General features: G+C 41.4%; 1 protein-coding gene across 1 annotated transcript in view; it reads right to left on the reverse strand.

The window, feature by feature from the left end:
- The window catches only part of Ly96 (lymphocyte antigen 96), a 19,823-nt gene extending 1,745 nt beyond the window's left edge, over nt 1-18,078 (reverse strand). Inside the window, exons 1-4 of the mRNA XM_028770276.1 lie at nt 17,793-18,078; nt 13,166-13,255; nt 6,161-6,289; nt 1,264-1,316 (exon numbers count right to left, since the gene is read on the reverse strand). Of these exons, the coding sequence (XP_028626109.1) occupies nt 1,264-1,316; nt 6,161-6,289; nt 13,166-13,255; nt 17,793-17,904 (384 nt within the window). The 5' untranslated portion in view covers nt 17,905-18,078. The remainder of the gene's footprint in view (nt 1-1,263; nt 1,317-6,160; nt 6,290-13,165; nt 13,256-17,792) is intronic.
- Nucleotides 18,079-18,349: the final 271 nt, after the last annotated feature.

Genomic DNA, 18,349 nt, shown 5'->3' on the forward strand with positions numbered 1-18,349 from the left:
CCAAGCAAAGTGCCCAAGAAAGCAAATCTTAAATAAAAATAAGTTTACAATTTATGTAATTTTTTAAAAAAGGATTTGTTTATTTTTATGTTACGGATGTATTTTGCCTGTGTGTATATATGAATGTGCCCCATGTGTATTCAGTGACCCAAGAGGCCAAAAGAAGTCATCCGACCCCCTGGATCTGTAGTTACAGCTGTGAGGTACTCTTGTGGGAGCTGAGAATTAACTCAGGTCCTCTTAGAAAGCAATAAGTGCTCTTAACCATTGAATCTTTTCTCTAGTCCTTAAATCTATGTGATTTTTATTCTAAACAATTATACAACATAGTAGCCTAACACACAAATAGTGTGTTAACTATTCAAGTATTAACCATTAACTAATGGGGTTGACTTATCCATGGTCCTTGGCTAATACATTTATATGAAGACCATCAGTCAATGATGAACATTCTTATTATGTTAGGTATGTATGTTAAAGGGAAACAATGACAAGAAAAAGAAACTATCTTATATGCAATTTCCCCAGGCTCTACAATAGAAATAATAACAAAATACCTAAAACCAAAACTCTTAACCATCTTAATTTAAAAAACTATTCTTGACTGTGGCCACACTACCTTGAACGTGTATCAACTGAATCGCTATTCTTTAAAGTGGTGAATTGCTTGTTTTAAATCTTGACACAGCCGGGTGGTGGCGGCGCACACCTTTAATCCCAGCACTTGGGAGGCAGAGGCAGGTGGATTTCTGAGTTCAAGGCCAGCCTGGTCTACAGAGTGAGTTCCAGGACAGCCAAGACTACACAGAGAAACCCTGTCACGAAAAAACCAATAAATAAATAAATCTTGACACATGTGGAGGTTTGAATAAGAATGGCCCCCATAGACTCATAGATTTGAATGGTTTGGTCACCAGGGAGTAGCATTATTAGAAGGTGTGGCTTTGTGGGAGAAAGTGTGTCACTATGGAGTTGGGCTTTGAGGTTTCAGATACTCAAGCCAGGCCCAATGTCACTCTCTCCTTGCTCCTTCAGTCCAGATGTAGAACTCTTGGCTCCTTCTCTAGCACCATGTTGGCCTGTGTGCTGCTGTGCTTCCAGCCCTGATGATTATGAACTAAACCTCTGAACCTATAAGCCAGCCCCAAAGAAAATCTTCCTTTATAAGTGTTTCCATGGTCATGGTGTCTATTTACAGAAACCCATGTTTCTATTACAACATGCAAAAGGTTAAGAAAGCACAAAATACTTCTTGAATAATACCTTAGGAAATAGTATTCCCTCAAAGGAAAATGGTATTGATGTATTCACAGTCTCTGAAAACAAGAAACAAACATTATTAGTCATTTTAGGTGATTTTTTAAAAATATAAAGTCTAGTTTTCTAGAATGTCCTTACTAATATCAGAAGCATTTCTGAGAAAAAAAATATAGAGAAATAACCCCCATACTCTATTTATTCTCCTCCTATACCAGCCTCAGTGCCCTACACGAACACTCAGATATGCAAGCACCTCTCCCTATACCAGCCCATATATCATCTCCTAGGGCATCTGAGTTTTTAAGACCTGTCTCAGTGAATTGAAGAAAATATGCATGAAACTAGATTATATATGTGCATGTCTTTTAGATATATTGCTGCCCCTATAGCTGGGTATAACAGATAAGAATTTCTCTAGATGCAGGAAAAATGTTTCTTTTTGCTTTGTTTCATTTCTCTTTTCAGTACCACTGAGGATTGACCCTGAGGCCTCATGCATACCTGGCACAATCCCATCTGAACTATATCCCCCTCGAGAAGGTTCAAATACAGATAGAATACTTACACTCTTTCCAATCACACCACCAAGAAGCCTAAGAATTTTGCCTCTATTTCAACAAGCGGCCATGGGGCTGGCCCTCCACAAGTCACCCAGCATAGATGCAGATAAACAAGAAAAACCAGACAACAAAATAGTGAACTTGGGGTAGAGGTGAGGTCAGAAAGGTATACATGTTTAAATGTCAAACAATAGAAATAGTGGCAAAATTGTGCGTGCACATGTGCACAGCCATCAAAGTGGGTTCATAAGACAACTTATGGTAGTCACCTCTCTTCCTCTACCAAGAAGGTTCCAGAAATGAAATTCAAGCTATCAGGCTCTGCAAGATGGCAAGCATGTTTACCTAATGGACCTTCTCACCAACTTAGTTGTTTTTCTTAGGTGGTTTTTTTTTTTTGAGTCAGGATCTTCCTGTGTAGCCCAAGATGGCCTCAAATTCTCAACCTTCCTATCTCAGTACATTAGGCATGAAGACAATAACAAGCTGGAATGTCTTGAGCTTTAGTAAACTTATATTATAAAATATAATACATTTGGGGTTACAGTCTTAGAACAAAGAACCACCCAGCGAAGAAGGTGGGCACACACACCATTGTCTCCTCAAGTTTTACTTATAAAACTCTCTGGGAAAATTATTAGAAATTTCAAGAGTACAATCATAAAGCGCTTCTGTGCCTGGGGTGTCACTGGGAAGCCAATCATAACACATTTGTTAAGGAAAGAAGAAAGGAAGTTGCTGTGACAGGAGGCCTGAGAAGGACAGCTGGGGTTTCATCCAGTGGACTACAGAAACACTTAGCAGATCAGGCAAGAGTCTAAGCCTCTTCTGCTGGCCAGGCCTCTTTGTTATGGGTCTGTCTGTCTGTCTGTCTGTCAGAGCTCATCCTGAGCAGTTGTCCCTCTCTGTCTTGATAGAGAATTAGCTAGAGGTCTCTAAGTTCACCGAAGAAACCAGAAAATATCCAAACTGGATCAGAGAAAAGAAAAACAGAAACCCTTCTCTGGTCCCTCTGTCTTCTTCCAACACGCTCCACACATATTACCGGTCGTCCCAGATCAGCTCTCTTGGCCACACAGGTAGCAGGAACCAAGACTCAGATGGTACTATAAACTGAATCAAGTTAATATGAGGTCACTGAGATGGGCCCAAAAGCTCATTGGCTGGTCCTTATTTTAAAGGGGGGTTGGGGCAGGGATCTGGATGCTGAAACAGACAAAATACAATGTGAACAGCTAAGGAGGAAATGGCTATCTGTGAATTAAGAAGCAGCTTAGGCTACCAGAAACTTGGAGAGTGGGCTGAAATAGATCCTCCCCTGGAAACTTCTGAGGGAATATGACCCTGCTGGCACCTGACAGCACACTTCTGCCCTCTAAATCTGTGTTATTTTAAGCAACCAATTAGTGGCACTTAGCTATAGCATCTTTATACACAAGATTACAGTGACAAGGCTAGAAGACTTATTGAGTTTCAGATGCCTTGAAATAGACATTTATTTATACATGAATGTGTATTGTTTTAAAAGAACAAGGGGAGAAGGTGTAAGAAGTGGTAAGATTGTGAGTAATTTTTACTTTATTTTAAACACACAGAACTTGAAATTTTGAATCTCTGGCTTCTGGGATCTCTTGATCCCTTCAGTCCTTGGTTTTTGCTTTATCTTGTTTGTCATTCAGGATTTATTTTATGTGCATTGGTGTTTTGCCTGCATGTATGTCTGTGTAAGGGTCCCATACCCCTGGAACTGGAGTTACAGACAGCTGTGAGCTATTATGTGCATGCTGGGATTGAACATGGGTCCTCTGGAAGAGCAGCCAATGCTCTTATCCACTGAGCCATCTCCCTAGCCCCCATATCAGTGCTTCTTAAATCTGTCCTTAGCTCTGGGCCCACATGCTCAGATGCCAGATGGACATGTTTATTTGAATGTTCCAAAATTATCTTGAGCTCAACATACTCAAACCAGAACTTGTTATCTTTCTATTTCAAAACTGTCCTTTCTTTGAAACACATCACCTCAGATAATACACTCAGAGATGTCAGATCACCAGCCCTCAAGGGTTACCTAATCTTTCACTGCCACAGTAAATATCTTAGGATGCCCTGCCATTTTCTTTAAGTCTCCCTGTATGTTCTTCCACCATCTCATCTCTGAGCCCAGGGATGCTATGTTTGAATTCCTAATGGTCTCTCATAATCTCCTGGGTCTTCTTCCTTCAGAGGAAGTTGCCTGCCACAGCCACCTCCTGCCATTAGGACACCATTTATTTACAAAAATGGAAATCTCAGTGGGTCATCACTTCCTACTTACCATAGGATACAGACCAACATCCTCGGTGTGACTTACATCCTCACACCACCCCCTTTTGTCAGTTCATCTGCAGCAATTCCTCACAAGCATATTGTACTCCAGAACAAAGAGAAAAGAAGGACAGAAACCACTCTCCAAGTGTGGCTGGATAGACTTACATCTGTTCTTCCCTCTCCACAGAATGTTCCTCCTCACCCTCTGTTCTCAGATTGAACACGATACTGAAATTATCTGAAGATTTATATGTGTCTTCCTATCACCAGTATTAGACAACTACATAGATAAAACTAACAGCATACTCCTGTTGTGACCTTCCTCTGTAAATTGTCTTTTCTAGGACACAGTGGGGGTCTTTTTTTTTTTTTAAGAATTATTTGTTTATTTTGTGTCTATGAATACACTGTTGCTCTCTTCAGACACACCAGAAGAGGGCATCAGATCCCATTACAGATGGTTGTGAGCCACCATGTAGTTGCTGGAAATTGAACTCAGAACCTCCAGAAGAGTCAATACTCTTAACCAATGAGCCATCTCCCCAGCCCGACACAGTGAGTTTTTAAAGAAGGATCCATAACCATCCAACTTCACATATCTGGGAACAAAGTCATGGCCTGCTCAGATTATGTTCAACAGATATTTTTTTGAAAGAATGGAGAGAACGTAATCAGGCAGGCTATGCTGATTCTAGCACATCTTAGATATCAAAAAAAGGAAACAAAAAATTCTGATAGAATTTCAATATAATCCCACAGAGAATGTGTGGAATCATTGCAAAATAGTTGTTCTAGAGAAATTTACAAGGGGCTGGAGAGACATCTCAACAGTTAAGGGTACTGGCTGCTCTTTCAGAGAACCCAGGTTCAATTCCCAGCACCTACACACTGATTCACAAGCATCTGCAACTCCAGCTTCAAGGGACCAACATTTTCCTGTAGCCTCCTCGGGTACCAGGCAAGCACGTGGTGTACAGACCTGCAGTATGCAGATGCGCATCTAGGCAAGCCCCCAGTCTCCAAGGTAGGCTCTCCCGCCACAAAAGGATATCCAGATATAGTGGCAAATGCCTTTAATCCCTGCACTTTGGAAGCATAGGCAAGCATGTGAGTTCTAGGGCAGCCTGGTCTACATAGTAAGCTCCAGAACAGCCTGGACCACATTGAAAGACTCTATCTGAAAAATATCAACAACAGCAAAAAAAGGAGAGATGGAGGCCTGAAGATTAGGAAGTTCAAAGCCACCCTTGACTGCATAAAGAATTTGATACCATCCAGGGCTAAAGTGACATTCTACTCCCAAAAGCCAATAATGATGGTAGTAGTAACAACAACTCCAGGATTCAAACAAAGAGAAAAGATTATTAAAGAAGCCAACATAAGTGCACAGAAAACTCAGACAAGTGCATGCTGAAAGCCATGCAGGGAATATGTAGAAAATGACATCTGTAGCCAAGAGTAAATGTGAAATCTTCATCTGAAAAGGTGAAAATGTAATGTCCCTTCAAATGCATCCATGATGCACCATGCGGACACACGACTGTAAAATACTTATGCTTCAAAGAATAAAACTTTGGAGAGAACCCAAGCATTATTATCAGTAAGGGAGTTTCATGTGTGCAGAGTTTCCTTGTCCTAATAGTCTCATAAAGAATTACAGTCTGCACCAACCAAGGAGTGTACCTGGAGGGATCCATGGCTCCAGATACATATGTGGCAGAAGATAGCCTTCCCTGACAGCAATGAGGGGAGGCCCTTGGTCCCAGGGAGGTTTGATGCCCCAGTGTAGGGGGATGCTGGAACGGTGAGGCAGGAAAGGGTGGGTGAGTGGGGGAACACCTTCATACAGGCAAAGGGAAGGGGGGAAAGGGCAGATGTGGGATGGGAGTTTGGTGGAGGGGTAACCAGAAAGTGGAATATCATTTGAGATGTAAACAAATGAAATGATTAATGAGAGAAAGAAAGAAAGAAAGAAAGAAAGAAAGAAAGAAAGCCAAATAGAAAAAAATAAGTAGTAGAAGTCAAATGCTTACCTCCTTTCAGAGCTTTACAAAAAGAATAATCATCATCATATCCATGGCAAACAATTTCCTTGCGCTTTGGCAACTCTATGGAGTTGACATTGATGAATAGGTTGAAATATAAATTTTTTAAGTTTCCTCCTTAGAAAGAAAAAAATATTCCATTAAATCCCTCCAGTCAAATGTTCTTTGACACTGAGTATTTATTGTGCCCTTAGTGGGTGCCTTGTACTTTTCTCCTATATGCCTCACTTGATCATCACAGCTGTCTATGAAGTGTTAATATCCTTATTACAAAGATAAAAATTAGCCAGGCAGTGGTGGTGCACGCCTTTAATCCCAGCACTTGGGAGGCAGAGGCAGGCAGATTTCTGAGTTCGAGGCCAGCCTGGTCCACAGAGTGAGTTCCAGGACAGCCAGGGCTACACAGAGAAACCCTGTCTCCAAAAACAAACAACAAACAAAACAAAGATAAAATTAAAGTTCGAAGAAGGCAATTTTGTAGCAAAATTGAGTGTTTCACAGTGACAGCTATGTAAAACACCCGCTCCCCCAAAACTACAAAAAAAAAAAAGAAAAAAGAAAAGAAAAAAGAAAAAAAACAGAAATACTTAGAGCTTGATCATGAAAACTTGCAAAGTCGTAAGATTTTCGGTTTTGATGAGCATACTCAGAAAACTCAAAGGACAGAAAGAGGAGACTGGGAGTTATCAGCTCAACACCTTTTGAAGTACGGATGAACATTTTCTAAAGAACAGAATTAAAGACCAAGTGTGGTGGCACATTCCTTTAATCCCAGCATTCCAGAGGCACAGGCAGGCAGGTCTCTCTGAATTGAAGGCTAGCCTGGTCTACATAAAGAAATCATGGCTCAAAAATAAACAAACAAGATGAGCAAAGCAGGAGGCTCACAAGTCCAACATCTGTCTGGGCTACAGACAGGCTCAAGGCAACTCCTTGGTAATATAGATCCTGTCACAAAATATAAAGTAAAAAGAATTTATTACATAGGTCAGAGGTGCAGCACTTGCCATAGTAAGTAGAAATCCCTGATTTCAATTCTCAGTAATAAGATAGACAGATGGAGAGATGATACATAGACAGATGATAGAGAATCTCAGTAAAAACACATTTTCCTGATTCTCCAGAATTATTCATTTGTCCCAAAGGGAAAAGATACGTGTGTGTGTGTGTGTGTGTGTGTGTGTGTGTGTGTGTGTGTGTTATACATATTATATGTATGTGATATATGATTATGATATATATTATATTAGACAGGGTCTCATTGTGTACCCTTGGCTGGCCTGGAAACCACTAGGTAGATCAGCTTAGCTTCCAATTTACTCAAAAGCAACTTTCTGGTCTCCCAGCTGTCTTTGAGGCTGTTTCTCCCACCTTCTTTCTGCTTTTCCCAACACCTCTGACTCCTCTTTATGTCACTGATTCTTCTTTCTCAGGATTCATCTTCAGTTCTCAGTTTTCACCATGAACATTCTCCCTGGCTTTAGGTGCCATGTGATCATATATTTATTCTACACCTTTAATCAAATGTTTTTCAGTTCCCTCACAGAAAAAACTCAAATGTGAGTTTCTCAGCAGCAGCAGCAGCAAACTGGCGTTACAGGAGTCTTTCTGGAAAAAGTGCTCTGACACCAATGAGAATAGAGGAGAGCTGTCACCAATGGACGGCAGCCAGCACAGCTCATGAAAGGCTTTGATCCTGGTTCCCATTTGCATCCCCATTTTATACCTTAAAGCCACAAGCTGAGGTGGGCAAGCAAGCAAGAAGCACATGTGCCAGTCAGAAGGTTGTTAAAGGCAACAACCAATTATTTCAGCTATTCTCCATGTTATCCTGTTTCAGCAACTAAAGGAAGCAACTAAAGTCGTGCTTGGCCAAAAGGCAGGACAAGCAACCCTTTAAATAAATCACTAAATAAATCAATAAGTTTGTATCTAATAGTTGATCTTTTCTACTTTCTACTTTAGTCCACTTCACTGGCAGTAGAACCCTTCTGCTACTGAATATCACCAGCCTCCTTTTAATTCGTACTACCACAGCGTCAGCAGAGGCACATATTGATCCAAGCCCATGTTTTCTCCACATTCCTGCTTCCTGGATTAGGTATGGAAAAGGCTACTATGGAACAGTTAATCTTTTAAAAAAGAAATTGGTCTATGGACTCTCTAAAAGCAAGATTTATATATGTATGAATGGAAGAGCTGATTTTATAAGGAATTCATGAGACACAGAGTTAAAGTTGTATGTTGCACGCACATCAGACAGCACTGCTATTCTGTGTGACAATCTCCATGAGGCCCAGCATGATTCAAGTCTTCAGTGACTCCATGAAAGGAAGTTCTGCTTTGATACCTCAGTGGTTTCTATCTTGAGACGCCTTTGGCCTTGGAAATGACCATGGTCACATTATCAACAATGATTATAATGACATGCCATTTCTGAGACTTAGCTGGTCAAGGACAGCAACATGAGTGTTAGAGTAGGAGATGAGAAATAGTGGCCATCATGAGGGAACAAAAGGAAGTATTTTTGAGCTTGCTTAGGGTAACTCCAGGAGCTGCCAGAAATAACACTGAAGGGACTTATTACACAGAATTGTTTGTCAATTTGTTTCTATTATACAAAGACTCGATCGTAACCCTGAGAAGTACCAAATATATAATTTCTATTCCTATTCAATTGTTGACTCAAGCTTATAATTATAGCTCTTATTAAATTTAGGTAGAAACAGAACCATAAAAAGAAAAAAAAAGAAACAGATCCATAAAAAAAATGAGCCTGGTTTTATGAATGGACTCCCTACTTTATAGAGATTATAGTAAATTCTAGGTATCGTAATTGTGAAGTACTTTAAGAAAATGACTAAACAATTATTTTATTACTTGATATTTTGTTACTGGATTAGTATACATTATTATGTGATATTCAATGAATAACTAACATATTTGTGACAGCAATGAAGGTTTATCACTCAAATTTCCTGCTAAAGAAACTGTAGTAAGGAGGTGGTTGGCAGACTGTCCATCACTGCAGAAGCTTAGATCTATTTAGCACTCAACTACAGCCTTACACTTGGACAAGCTGACCCTGAAATGATCAAACACCTCAGTGGCCCTTGACACAAGCTGTTCTTGTAAGTTTGTTTCTAAGTGGCTGATTGACTGATTGGTTGATCAATCGATTGATTGATTTTGAGACAGGGTCTCACTACGTAGCCTTGACTGGCCTAGAACTCTTATGTAGACCAGGCTGGCCTCAAACTCACAGAGATCCTCCTCCTTCTGATTCCCAAGTGCTGGGATTAAAGGTGTGAGCCACCACATCCAGCTCCTGATTTTTTTTTTAATTAAAAAAAATTGTTTTATTTTATTTTTCGGTATGTTTTGATGTTTTTTCTATGTTTGTGAACCACTTGCCTGCCTGGTACCTCAAAGGCCAGAAGAGGGCATTCATCTCCTGGAACTGGAGGTACAGACAGTTCTTAGTGACCATGTATGTGCTGGGACTCAAACTCAGATCCTCTGCAAGAGCAGCTAACGTGCCTAACCACTGAGTCAGCTCTCTAGGCCCCATTGATTGACTTTTAAGTCTTTATATGTATGTCTGTGTGAGAGAACTCATATGTGTGTGCAAGTGCCCGCAGATACCTGAGGAGATCAGACCTTGGACCTGCAGCTACATGAGGTTGTGAGGGGCTCCAAATGGGTCTTCGGAACTGAACTCTGTTACACAGAAGAACAACAAGTACTCTTAATTATTACGACACAGCTCCAACCCCTGCCTTGAAACACAACAGGCAATCTTTATACTGTGGAATCCTCGCTGACTTAGCTGAGAGTCGCTCAGGCCCATTTTGGATTGATGATCATGGTAAGCTTCTTCCATTTCCCTTTTCTTTTTTGGTTGGTTGGCTAATGGGTTAAGTGAGTGGGTTCTTATGGTTCTTTTTTAGTTTGAAACATGGCCTTGCCAGATAGTACAGGCCAGCCTCAAGCTCATGAATTCAAACAATCCTCCTGCTTCTGTCCCATGTGACTGCAAGGACTGAACACCATGTTGGCTCCTTCTACTTTTCAAAGGCATCAGACCTGCACAACAGTCTGAACTTCTGCAATGTCTAATTTGTTTAGTTCCTTCTTGGGCTCTGCCTTTCAGAGAACCCTGAGTGCTGATGTAGCAGCAGCAGCAGCAGTAGCAGCAGTATTTGGATCTGGAAATACAGCTTTTTTTTTTAAAGAGGAAAGGATCCATCTGAAAGTGAGATCACTTACTGTGTAAATCATCACTCGCTAACACCTGAGGATAAGGCACACCAGAGACTGGAGACAATAAAAGAGAAATTGCAGAGCCATAACTGGGTCAAAATTTCTACTGTTTTGTTTGCTCTTGGCCAAGAAAGCAGAACAAGCAGAGCTGAATCATCTTGTGCTCTGCAGCCACAGAGGCTTCGGCCTGTCATTTCACCCGTCCAAGTTACCCTAAAGATCTGTCTCTTCTGCTGAACGGGCAGATTCTTGTAGGGTGGTTCACAAGCCAAGACTTTACCAGTGAGCTACACTCCATCCCCATGACTTGTATGTACTTCTACTTCATAGAATCTCTAGACTCTTCTCCCTGCCCCTCTTTAGGGCTTAACACTTTTTTTTTTTTATTATTTTTTTCAGCTGTCCTGACAGAATCATCCTAATGACTGAACAAGTACTGGGCCAGTGTATCAAAGAAAAAATTCTACATTTAGATTTAAGGAAACTAACAGCCAATCTTGTTTATCATCCTTAAGTTCTTCTCTCTCTCTCTCTCTCTCTCTCTCTCTCTCTCTCTCTCTCTCTCTCAAGACAGAGTCTCACTATGTAGCTTTGGCTGTCCTTGAACTCACTATATAATCAAGGTAGGTCTTGAACTCACAGAGGTCCACCTGCTTCTGGCCAAGAGCTGGGACTAAAGGCGTGTGCCACCAACTCAGCTTCGTTCTCAAATTCTCAACTGCTTTTTTTTTTTTCTTATAAAATGGACATCTACAACCTGAGGAAGAAGGAATGTTTCTTTAAGCTTACCTACATGATACTGGGCATAGTGGGATAGACATATAACCCAGGTCTTGGGAGGCAGAGGCAGGAAGATTTTTACAAGTCCAAGGCCAATTTGGGCTATGTAGTAAGCTTTATGTAGTTTGGGCTACTTAGTGACATCTTTCTCATAGGGCAGAAGGAAAGAGGAGAACAACAAAATATTGTTATTAAGGGCTTGGGAGATGACTCAGTGGTTAAGAGTGTTCTTCTAAAGATCCAAGTTCAGTGCCCAGCATTCATATTGGGCAGCTCACATCCACCTATCTGTAACTCCAGCTCCATAGAATCTAACGCTACACCCTGGCCTCCATAGGTATCTACACATAGGGCAAACATACACAGAGATAGACACATATCCACATAAGTAAAATAATAAAAACATGTCATTTATGAAAGCCCATTATTTATAATGATAGCACTTTGCAAGATATAAAACATGCTATGCTGAAAATGGAGACCATAGTGCTAAGGATAAGAATTCATTTCCTGGGAGCCAGACGTGGCAGTTCACGCCTTTAAACCTATGACTCAGGAGGCAGAGCAAGCTGCTCTGTGAGTATGAGGCCAGCCTGGTCTACATAGTGAGTTCCAGGACAGCCAGTGCTACAAAATGAGATGCTCTTTCCCCCTCCCTCTGAAAAAAATCTTAAGAATTCATTTTCTGAACCCCAGGGCTTAGAGGAAGCAAGCAGCATTGGCTGGCTAATGGGAGAGGATGAGCATTTGTATTTTCACACCCATCATTGGTCTTCACATGCTGAGAAGTTATGAAACACAGAGAGGGAAACGGAATAGAACACGAAGTAAACACAGCGTCTTCTCTCATGCCATCACCACTATCTGTTTTCTAGAAAGAACCTCCCTCTCATGCTAGAGATTGAATGGAAGGCATCACACATACATGCAAGACCACATCCCCCAAGGAGGTCATCTTTAAGAGTAAAGAGTCCTGGGGATGGAAAGATGGTTCAGTGTGTAACAGTGCTTGCTGTTCTCAAGAGCACTGGGGCAGCAGAGGCAGGCGGATTTCTGAGTTCGAGGCCAGCCTGGTCTACAGAGTGAGTTCCAGGACAGCCAGGGCTACACAGAGAAACCCTGTCTCGAAAAAAAAAAAAAAAAAAAGCACTGGGGTTGGTTTCCCATAACTCGCACCAGACAGCTCATAACTACCTGTAACTCCAGCCCTAAGAAAGCCAAGAGCATCTTCTGGCCTCCTCAGGTACTCACACTCACATGAGCACGCTCACATGCACGCGCATGAACACACACCCACACACAAATTCTGGGGTCAGGAGGGAGGGAAGGAAAGAGGAAGTGAGGGGGGAATAAAAATTAAAAACAATAAAAAATACTGGCTTGCTCATATACAGATTCTCCAATAAAAACTCAATTACTTCTCACCAGCTGAGTAGCTAACAGCTGACAACAGCCACCCATTATTAGTAGGCTCAAATTATTCTCATTTCTATCTTATATCTGTGTAAAACCATATGACTGAGTTGTAGAATACAGCAAAAATGACAGCATCACGTTCTTGTTCAAGCCATATAACACTCTTTCATCTTGTTACCCTTGCCAGCTTAGAGGAAGCAACCAGCTAAAGTAATAAGTCCCAATGTAGCCAATAGCCAGAATCCAGAAACTGAATACTGAATACTGCCGACAACCATGTGAACTGAGAAACAGCTCCTCTACAATCTGATCACAATCTCTATCATATCTTTATGAGGGACCCTGAATGACGTGGGTAAGCCATGCCCAGGCTACCATCCCACAAAGGCAATAGATATGTGTGTTGTTAAACCTAAGACTAAGACTGTGATAACTTATAACACAGCAATAGATAACAAACATATTTGGAATAGAATTATTCTGAATTTCTGGAGTCCTTTATAGCTCACTACAAGAATGACAGTTTGTACTTACTTGGAATGAGCGCAACATGCAAAACTCCATCAGTTCCCCGCAATCTTATACAGGGCTCAGAACTAATTGAAATAGGGAATTTCATGTGATCTAAAAGGAATAAAGAAAATGTTACTATATAAAGAACTTTCAATACATATAGCATTCTGAATGTCAGCCCCAAAAGATGCTTTTTTACTAAAATTTTATAATGAGAACAAATGAAGATTGATAAAAATATCTCTCTAGAAGAATGACAGTTGCAGTATAAGTTGAATATGAAGACCTAGGTTTATCTCCACAAGTAAGTGCAAATTCCATGTGAAAAAAGCCAGAAAGTAATAAAAAGACTCCAGTACCTGCAAACATACAAAGTGTACTCATTAGTATCACTACAAAGATTCAGGACATCGTCTCTTCAGTGGCCCTTACCCGAATACCACCACACAATTAGGAAGTAGCTTCTCATCTCTCTGTTTCACCTACATGCCCAGAACCCTAACCCTTCCAATCTAGCTCACCAATCTAGCTCCAGGCTGTGCATCTTGGAATTCTAATAGGCTCATACAGTCTAGCTGCTCAGGGAAGAAGGAAAGCAGAAGTCTGAGCTGGTAGACACTATTTCCTGGTTCTCCACTCTGCTTAGCATAGGCAAAGATGGAAGCTCCCAAATCTCAGCTTTTCATAGTAAGAGAAAAAACTGACATAGTCTTTTAGCACCTCCAGTTCTCCAAGGAATCCAGAAATAATTAATACCCATCTCACTAGTCCTGGAATTCTGATGAGTGTGGATTAAACAGTCTATCTTCCTGGGGTAGATGTTGAGAGATGGTGGATGCCTGTTCAGAATAAATTCAAGTTGGGTAAGGGATGTAGCTCAATGCTAAAATGCATGCTTAGACATGTGCAATTCAGGCCCAAGCACCACTAAATAAATTAATGTATGAAAAGTAAGCAAGTACGTCAGCCAGATTCTTTAGGATAAACTACATATTTGTTCATTTTTGTTTTGTGACACAAGAGCTTATTCTCTAGCCCATGCTGGCCTAAGCACTCACTATGTAGACCAGGCTGGCCTCAAAATTGCAATAGTCTTCCTACCTAAACCTAATGAGTGCTAGAATTAGAAGCATGAAACATTGCCGAACCCAAGTAAAATTTTAATGGCCATTAAATGGTTACCATATAAGCCAGATGTGGTGGTATGTGCTGTACTCTTAGCACCCAGGGGCTGAGTTGGGAGAATACCCATGAATTTTAAGGCTAGTCTGGGCTAGACTGTACTACAGAGTAAGTTCTAGGTCAGCTTGGTTTACAGTGAAACCCTGCTTCAAAAAACAAACAACAAAAAAAATTTCCCACTTTTTAATGCTATTACAGTTACAGATAGATTTTGACATGATTTTGGCTGAAAATTTACATTCAACAACCATAGCACCTCTTCAGCTAGCCAAAGGGAATCCAAATGTGTCAAAATCTTCATTTTGTATTCCAGATCAGTCCAAAATAAATGTTTCACATTTAAGTCCCCCAGGCTAGCCACTTGTTAAGACAAGCCAAAATAACTACGCCTGCCTGAAGAAGAATTCTCTAGTCTCCATTTTGGAACTCATACTCACAGTCAGGACTGACCTAGGTATCACTGGCAACAATACTCAAGTACCAATTCTACAGAAATTAATGCTTTCCATAGGGTGTTATTTTTGTCTTCCTGGACTCTCCCAGGCAGAGGACTGGTAACGCTCTGTTATGGGCACATGCCATAGGGTAAAGAGCCCTTGTTGCTTTCTTCCCACCTGGGTCAGTGGATTCTGGAGCAGGTCCACAGAATTTACTGGTATTACAGAGCTAAGGGTCAAATTCTACCTCTGAAAGTCTCATCAAAAGTCAAAGGCACACAGATATATGCCAGGTGTGGTATCCCATGTCTTTACCTCCAGCACTCAGGAGGCAGAGAGAGACAGGTCTCTGTGTGTTTGAGGCAAGCCTGATCTACATACCAAATTCCATAACAGCCAGGGCTACATAGAGAGACTCTATCTCAAAAAATAACCAACCAATCAAATGTTGGGCTCCAGGAGTTGCCTCACAAACCACATGAACACTGATCTCAGACAAATGGAAATAGTTTACTGAGCATATGACTCAGGACTGATCAATCAGAGCCACAGGCCAGACTTAGGAGCTGACTGCAACATCTTGTCAAGATCCTATAGGGCTTTTTAAGCCTGAGTTCTACAGACGTCTGTGCCAACTTGTTCCACCAATTAGGATTCAGGGGGATTTCCTTAGGCCCATGTCTTTGTTGTACACTTATGCTGCTCCTCTTTGTTGTGGGTATCCTGTGGCAGGGGACATGCCTTGTCTAACACTCATGTCTTAACTTCCCAGCCAGTATGTCAGCTACCCATATGCATGTCTCCTTCTACCAAATAGGATATCAGTTCCCAGGGAGGTCTTGGGAACTTAAACTTTATTCGACCCTTACTCAAAATGGAAATAGGTGCAGGTATTCCTCATGTTGGGATCCATCCCAGGGTATCTTATAAAAGCAAATACTAGAAAAGATTATACACCAGTTCAGGAAGTGCTGCTGGGTGGTTGGTTCAGTTCCAAGTTTATTGTGGCTAATTATACAAAACAGTTCTAGCTGACTTCTATTGTGATTGGTTTCCAAGAACACTAAAGCACAGAACATCCTAGTAACAGCATATGAGAAAGTTTCCTTATAATATTAGTAACGACACAACATGGCAGGCTAGACAGGTACCAGTTACCTAGGCCTGAATATTTTACCTAGGCCTTAACAAAGACAGCTAAATTGTTAATAAAAGAATAAAGCCCCTCAGGGCTAGAGAGATGGCTCAGCAGTTAAAAGCATTGACTGCTTTTCAGAGGTCCTAAGTTCAATTCCCAGCAGCCATGGCTACTATACTGTCCTTATATACATAAAATAAATAATTATTTTTTCAAAAAGAGTAAAACAGAATAATAGTTATTATACATTATTAATTAAGCATATGAAGAGTCACCATGTAATACCAAAAGAGGGAGGCTAGGGACTACACAGGGGCCTCCATGGTTAAGGCACTAGCAGAGGACCCAGATTCAACTCCTACCGCCCATATCAGGCAGTTCCAGGGAATCTGACACCCTCTTCTGGCTTCTGAGGGCATCAGCATATACAATATACAGGTAGGGAAACACACACACAAACACACACACACACACACAAGCACACAACAGGGGGCCAAAAGGGAGAGGAAAACAGAGGCTAGCAGACTGAGGACCTTCCTAATGCCCCAGAGGTGAATAGTTATTAGCGCTGGTCAGAGTGTTCCACAAGCCAGTCCCCCAAAATAACCAATTTGAAATGCAGGAGTCCTCAAAGTACATTTATAAATTCCCTGCTCCACTTCCAGACAATTAGGCTATGATCTTGCTTTTCATAGAACTGGCATTTTAGAAGGCACTACCTTTCAAACATCCAGACATTCCTAGAGGGGGCAGAAATTGGACATCCAACCAACTGAGCAACAGTAAGAGGAAACAGATTGAAACAACTCTCAAGTCCTGTGCTAGGTCTTCTGCTCTCAGGCATTTGCCAATGAGGAGTTGTAGTGTGGCAACAGCATTAGCTATGATCCAACGGCACCAGAGTTTAGTTCAGCTGAAAAATATCTGCAGCTCTAGCACTGGAGAGGTCGAGGCAACAGAGAGCATGAGTTTGAGACCAGCATAGGCTATACAGTCAGTTCCAGGCAGCCTGTGATACAAAATAAAGCTCTGTCTCAAAAAGTAAGCAAATAACTCAAAAGGCAGAGGCATGTGTATCTATCTTTATGAGTTCCCGGCCAGCCAATGCTATATACTTATGCCTTGGCTGAAAAAATAATAAAATAAGCTGGGTGTGGCAACACATATCTTTAATCCCAGGAGGTAGAGACAGGCAGATCTCTGTGATTTCCAGCCCAGTCTGCTCTATGCAGTGAATTCCGGGCCAGTTGCAGCAATATAGAGAGACCCTGTCTCGAAACAGATTTCAATATAGAGTAATAATTACTGCATAAATCCAAAATCATTATAAAAATCATTGTCAAGTAACTCACGCAGTGAATTCTAAAATCACTTTCATTTTGCAAATTAAAAAAAAAAAAAGTGAGGCAAAGAATGTCTAAGTACATTGCTCAAGATCACACGGTTAGTGAGGAAGAAAGACGCTTCCAAGAGCCCTCTAGGACCACAGGCTGGAGCTGAAACCCCACCAGGAAGCGTTATGACTTAGGTTCCTCAGGTGGAACCAGTTTGTGTCGAGGCTGGGACTCAGAAGCAAACAATTCTACTAGAACTCAGAAGAACCTGAAACTGGGCTCAGAGTGGAGAGAGCTTAACCACAGTCAGCAACAGAAGTAAAAGCAATTCAGAGCTCTAGGGAGGACGAGGGGGCGGGGGGCGGGGGGGGGGCGCGAGAGCCGCATCCGGAAGTGGTCGGTCTTGCTCCTCTCCACCTCCCCACCCCACCCCCACCCCAGACCGCAGCCGCCGCACAGCTGGAGCAGCATTCCTGCCTGCGCTCCAGTTTCAGGTTCACTGAAAACTTTCTCTCAAAATAATTGGTGCCACAGTTATTTGTTGCCGGGCCACTTACCACAATAACGGTAGGAAATAATTGCATCGGAGGAGTTGCAGATCCACTGTTGCTTCTCAGATTCAGTAAATATGGGAGAAAGCAGCGTCGAAAAGAGAATAAACGGCAACATGATTTAGTATCTCCGATACTTTAAACTCGCCAGGAAGATCATCGGACTAACAGTAAGGAGGAAAGATTTAACTTAGTCACCAGTCATGTGATTTTGAAGTTCCCATCCAACTGTTTCCTCTTTTTATTTGCATGTGTGACTGTTTGTGCATCTGTTTTAATATCTGAGCACTTCCTGCAAACCAAGAGAAGAAAAAAATGACTTAGAATATACTATTTCTGAGTACTTAATGTAAATTAAAGTATCCAGCACTTTAAAACATAGCAAAATTTCAGTGAGATCAAGTAGCTGCCTTACAGGAAACCCTTACTTAAAAGAAAGTCCACTAGCTGTAGTGCATATACCTTTAAAACCCAGCACTTGAGAATTCGAGGTTTTCCTGCTCTAAATAGTGGGTTCCAGGACAGCCAGAACTATATGGTGAGACCTTGTCTCATGGAAAGAA

This window comes from Grammomys surdaster, unplaced genomic scaffold (genome assembly GCF_004785775.1).
Source record: "Grammomys surdaster isolate TR1022 unplaced genomic scaffold, NIH_TR_1.0 64, whole genome shotgun sequence".
Taxonomy (NCBI): Eukaryota; Metazoa; Chordata; class Mammalia; order Rodentia; family Muridae; genus Grammomys; species Grammomys surdaster.